At 38.0% G+C, this 6,360-nt stretch overlaps 1 protein-coding gene across 1 annotated transcript; it reads left to right on the plus strand.

Moving 5' to 3' along the window:
- The first annotated feature begins 4,241 nt into the window (after positions 1-4,241).
- Positions 4,242-5,153, plus strand: LOC121005714 (olfactory receptor 5P3-like). The gene has a single exon (XM_040438483.1). The coding sequence runs from the start codon at positions 4,323-4,325 to the stop codon at positions 5,151-5,153; it is 831 nt and encodes a 276-aa protein (XP_040294417.1). The 5' UTR covers positions 4,242-4,322.
- Positions 5,154-6,360: the final 1,207 nt, after the last annotated feature.

The raw sequence follows: 6,360 nt of genomic DNA on the forward strand, positions 1-6,360 counted from the left end.
TGCGGATAGGATGCAGACCCATTCATTTCAATGGGTCCGCAAAAAACGCGGACAGCACACTGTGTGCGGTCCGCATCAGTATGTCCGTTCCATTGCCCCGCAAAAAAATAGTGCATGTCCTATTTTCTTCTAGTTTGCGGACAAGGATAGGCATTATTACAATGGATCTGCAAAAAAACGGATCCGCAAAAGAAACAGCCATATGTAACGTCATCCTTTTTTTTGCGGATCCACAATTTGCAGACTGCAAAACACATACGGTCGTGTGCTGGCAGCCTAAAACTTATATGTCTTGTTCAGTGGTGGTTGGGTTTTAGGCTTCCTTACCTTGGCCATGTCTCTGAGCACTGAACACCTTGTACTTCTGGGCAGCCCAGGGAGGTTGCAGTTCTGGAATATGACAGCACGTTTGCTTCACGTTTGATTCTTCTAAAATCTTTGCCAGTTAATTTGCGTCTTTTTTTCTCAACACGTTTCTTGCGGCCCTGTTGACTATTTGCAACAAAATGTTTGATGATTCTGTGATCACGCCCCAATATCTTACCAATTTCCAGAGTGTTGCATCCCTCTGATAAACCTATAACAATTCTTGACTTTTCAGCGTCAGTTAAATCAGTTGTTTTATTTTTTACCCATTTTGCCTGAGGAAAACAAGTTGCCTAATAATTATCCACAAATTGATATAGGGTCTTGATCTCCATTGCCCACACCCTTCCTCATCACACAAATGCACATCACCTGAATCCAACAAACATTCATGTTTATACATCTTGGAGTTGGAAAATATGCATAAAAATGATATGGTCAAAAGACTCAATTTTCTAATGATTGTGCACACAGTATATGTAGAACTTGCCTTCCTTAAATTCATATTAAGGTGGGTTGGCACCAAAAAAGGTAGCATTTACCATAGGTTCCTGGTGGATGGGCACAAATCATTTTGATCAAAATATATTTGATAAGAACCTCTCATTTATTTATATAGTGAGTATAGCAATATATCATATATTGTGTGCTTGCAGAGTGCTGTTTGTCTTTTGCTTTTGAAGTATGCATTTAGAGGTGTGGCATCTTTTTCACAGTTTGATTTTAATTAGTGTAGCATAAAGCTAAAGCCTGCTCTCCCTGTATTTCATTGGAGGCCATTTGGCACCAGGAGAGGTAAAATACAGAGTGGTCTCAGACTGGAACTTGCCTTCAATAAATTCATTGGAGGCTGATTGGCACCAAAAGATGCAGCATTTAGTGTAGCTTCCTGTCCAAAAGAGGTCGCCTGTCCGTGGTGGATGGGCACAAAAAAATCTGATTAATATATTTGCTAAGAACCTCTCATTTATTCATATACACTGTATTTGTGCAAAGTGCTGTTGCATTGTGTTTGATTATACAGTGGGGGAAATAATTATTTGACCCCTCACTGATTTTGTAAGTTTGTCCAATGACAAAGAAATGCAAAGTCTCAGAACAGTATCATTTCAATGGTAGGTTTATTGTAACAGTGGCAGATAGCACATCAAAAGGAAAATCGAAAAAATAACTTTAAATAAAAGATAGCAACTGATTTGCATTTCATTGAGTGAAATAAGTATTTGAACCCTCTAACAAAAAAAGACTTAATACTTGGTGGAAAAACCCTTGTTTGCAAGCACAGAGGTCAAACGTTTCTTGTAATTGATGACCAAGTTTGCGCACATTTTAGGAGGAATGTTGGTCCACTCCTCTTTGCAGATCATCTCTAAATCCCTAAGGTTTCGAGGCTGTCTCTGTGCAACTCTGAGCTTGAGCTCCCTCCATAGGTTTTCGATTGGATTAAGGTCCGGAGACTGACTAGGCCACTCCATGACCTTAATGTGCTTCTTCTTGAGCCACTCCTTTGTTGCCTTTGCTGTATGTTTTGGGTCATTGTCGTGCTGGAACACCCATCCACGACCCATTTTCAGTTTCCTGGCAGAGGGAAGGAGGTTGTCGCTCAGGATTTCACGATACATGGCTCCGTCCATTTTCCCGTTTATGCGAATAAGTTGTCCTGTGCCCTTAGCAGAAAAACACCCCCAAAGCAAAATGTTTCCACCCCCATGCTTGACGGTGGGGACGGTGTTTTGGGGGTCATAGGCAGCATTTTTCTTCCTCCAAACACAGCGAGTTGAGTTAATGCCAAAGAGCTCTATTTTGGTCTCATCAGACCACAGCACCTTCTCCCAGTCACTCTCTGAATCATTCAGGTGTTCATTGGCAAACTTCAGACGGGCCTGCACATGTGCCTTCCTGAGCAGGGGGACCTTGCGAGCCCTGCAGGATTTTAATCCATTGCGGTGTAATGTGTTTCCAATGGTTTTCTTGGTGACTGTGGTCCCTGCTAATTTGAGGTCATTAACTAACTCCTCCCGTGTAGTTCTAGGATGCTTTTTCACCTTTCTCAGAACCATTGACACCCCACGAGGTGAGATCTTGCGTGGAGCCCCAGAGCGAGGTCGATTGATGGTCATTTTGTGCTCCTTCCATTTTCGAACAATCGCACCAACAGTTGTCACCTTCTCTCCCAGCTTCTTGCTAATGGTTTTGTAGCCCATTCCAGCCTTGTGCAGGTCTACAATTTTGTCTCTGACATCCTTGGACAGCTCTTTGGTCTTTCCCATGTTGGAGAGTTTGGAGTCTGCTTGATTGATTGATTCTGTGGACAGGTGTCTTTTATACAGGTGACTAGTTAAGATAGGTGTCCTTAATGAGGGTGACTAATTGAGTAGAAGTGTCTAACCACTCTGTGGGAGCCAGAACTCTTAATGGTTGGTAGGGGTTCAAATACTTATTTCACTCAATGAAATGCAAATCAGTTGCTATCTTTTATTTAAAGTTATTTTTTCGATTTTCCTTTTGATGTGCTATCTGCCACTGTTACAATAAACCTACCATTGAAATGATACTGTTCTGAGACTTTTCATTTCTTTGTCATTGGACAAACTTACAAAATCAGTGAGGGGTCAAATAATTATTTCCCCCACTGTATATATATATATATATATATATATATATATAGTACAGACCAAAAGTTTGGACACACCTTCTCATTCAAAGAGTTTTCTTTATTTTCATGACTATGAAGGCATCAAAACTATGAATTAACACATGTGGAATTATATACATAACAAACAAGTGTGAAACAACTGAAAATATGTCATATTCTAGGTTCTTCAAAGTAGCCCCTTTTTGCTTTGATTACTGCTTTGCACACTCTTTGCACACATGTGTTAATTCATAGTTTTGATGCCTTCAGTGTGAATCTACAATTTTCATAGTCATGAAAATAAAGAAAACTCTTTGAATGAGAAGGTGTGTCCAAACTTTTGGTCTGTACTGTATATAGACACACAGATGGTCTATTAGTGAATAGTAGTATATTTAAATGTAATATATATAGAGCAATATTGTGTATAATATATAAAAATAAATATGTATTTATCAAGATCATTATTGGATTATATTTATCTTTTGTAAATATAGTAAAATATGATTTATTTTGCCATGCCTTCCTTGTTTCGAGGGTAGTGGGGTTTGGGGAGAGGGAGGAGAAAAGGGGAATTTGTTTTACATGTATACTATATTTGATTGTATAAACTCCTAATCTGAGTGAATCAGATGGGATATTGTTTGATGTTTTTTTTATATATGAAAATATAAAAATAAATATAATAAATAAACAAAAACAAACAAAAGATAGAGTATGATACCAGTCTCTATCCTCATTATGTTTTAATGTTTGTATGGATTAGAGATATTTGTGTCTAATAATTAACCTAATAAAATATTATTTTATATCATCATACTGTATCTTGTTTTTTAATGACATTGCAGGGAGATGCTAAGGGGATATACATTTGTACTTAGTATTAGCAAATCTAAACCATTGTTTTTGGAGTATTTGATTGAGTTGTTAAAATACACAAACTGTTCCTCCTGTCAACTCTTCACTGCACAGACTTTCTACATGGGGCTATTTGGTCTTTCTTTGCAAGACACCATAACTGTATATTTTTCAATGTGCTTCTAGAGGATATTTTTTCCAAGAGAAGATTAGTCAAACCTATAATTTCTTGTACTCGTTTACTCATCATGTTTGAAAATCAGCCAACACATTTTTTGGAAAAATTCTAAAATAGTATACCTTTTATAACCTTATGTACACATAGGGTTTCTATGAATCTTCTCTTGCATTCTACATTTCTGGTCATGTAAGGTTGATCATGAAGAACCAAACAGAGGATTTTTTTCTAGTTGGATTTGGAAGACTTAACAGTCTTAGACATTTGGTCTTCACAGTCTTCTTTATGGTTTATATGGCTACATTGCTTGGAAATTTCCTGATCATTATTTTAGTGTCCAGAAGCCATCAACTCCATACTCCTATGTACTACTTCCTCCTTCATCTTTCTTTTTGTGATATTGTATTTACCACAAATATTGCTCCTACCATGCTCCATAACATACTGTATGATGTTGGAAAAATTTCCATGAAACACTGTATATCACAGTTCTATTTGTACGGAGCATCCACAGTTGCAGAATGTTACATCCTTACACTGATGTCCTGCGACCGATATCTGGCCATCTGTAACCCACTTCACTATACTTCCATCATTAACCTTGATGTTTGCCTTAGGCTTGTAGGTGGCTCTTGGTTGTCAGGATTTTTAATTACACTTTGTACTTCTATTATGTTGTTTCACAGAGATTTCTGTGGACCTAAAGTTATTGACCACTTCATATGTGACCTTACACCTCTTCTAAAACTGTCGTGTTCAGATACATTTTCTTTTGAAGTTATTGTCTTTGTATTGTCTATCCCTATAATTGTAATTCCATTTATGTTCATTGTGGTAACCTATGTAAACATTTTTATAGCAGTCCTCAAAATTTCCTCCACCTCAGGGAAGCAGAAAACTTTTTCCACCTGTAGTTCACACCTGACATCGGTAGGTACATACTATGGAACATTAACCATAATTTATGTTGTTCCTAGAAGAGGACACTTACTCAGAGTAAACAAAGCACTATATCTTCTGTATACAGTCATAACTCCATTGTTCAATCCACTCATCTACAGTCTGAGAAACCAGGATATAAGGAAAGCCATTGAGATGCTATTCTATAAGAGATGATACTCCACCTCAGCCCTGGTCTATTAAAGAGCTTTTCTTGGTGCCTAATGTTGATTACCTATCCTCAGGATAGGTCATCAGTATCAGATTTGTGGGGGTTTGATGCCAGGCACCTCCACCGATCAGCTGTTTGAGGATGCCACGCCGTCCTCACAGCTTACCAAGCACAGCTTCTGCCACTGGTATCGCAGCTCAGTCCCATTTACTTGAATGGTACTGAGCTGTGCCTGGGCAATGCGACTGATGAACGTGACATCACTGGCCAAGGAAGAAGCCACAGCGTTCACCGGAAGGGTGGTATCCTTAAACAGCTGATCAGTTGGGATGCGGGAAGTTGGACCCAGATAGGATAGGCCATCAATATCAAAATCTCCTTTAAATGGAGATCTTTATTGTACTTTGTGTATTAGAAAACCAAATCATCTAATTTTCAACTCATATCGGCAATGCATCACCTGGAAAACTACTAGACAGCTACTTAATATTTAGATAAATGTTTGCTTTCAACCTTCTGCTGGTTTCTCATAGATACAGGCAGCAGTTTAAGTTCTCATAGGGTGGGTTCACATCGCGTTTTATCCCTCTGTCTGATGTATACATCCCCCAAAAAAATGATACAAAAACACAGCACACAACATTCTTGTATCCTGCACAGTCCGGTAAAAAAAAACGTATACGTTTTTCTTTTCAATGGAACTCTATGGTGAATGGATGCCTTTTTTGTATACCCTATACCCTTAACTGCATGCTGAGACAATATCAGACCCTGAAATACTTGTGTCATGAAAATAACAGCCACATGAATTACAATGTAGAAAATATTGTGGAGGTACCTGCCATATTAGTGTGTTCTCCATTTTAGTATGTAGCTGTAAAGTTTTGTTTCTTAGAATATAAAGACGAAACTTCACTGTTCAACTTCCTCTCAATTATAGGAAATGTCAAAAACACGTTCTTGAGGCCAAATTCCAATTATACAGGTATTTGTCTCTGTTGATCGAATAACATGACCTTGGCTATATCTTGGCAAGAGACCAATTTTTAATTAGCGTACCTCATAGGAATATAAGGTTATTATGTCTATTATGTCTTGAGACTGTGAAGAAGAAAAGAATCCTGTTTTGGCCATGTTTTAGGTGTGCACATTAAAGCAAAGATGTAACTTTATTTTAGGCCTTATTTTCCATAGTTTTATCCGAATGAATAT

This window comes from Bufo bufo, chromosome 6, assembly GCF_905171765.1.
Source record: "Bufo bufo chromosome 6, aBufBuf1.1, whole genome shotgun sequence".
Lineage (NCBI taxonomy): Eukaryota > Metazoa > Chordata > Amphibia > Anura > Bufonidae > Bufo > Bufo bufo.

Excerpts from the sequence above, each read along its gene's own strand:
- LOC121005714 (XM_040438483.1), top strand. The coding sequence starts at position 4,323 with ATGGTTTATATGGCTACATTGCTTGGAAATTTCCTGATCATTATTTTA.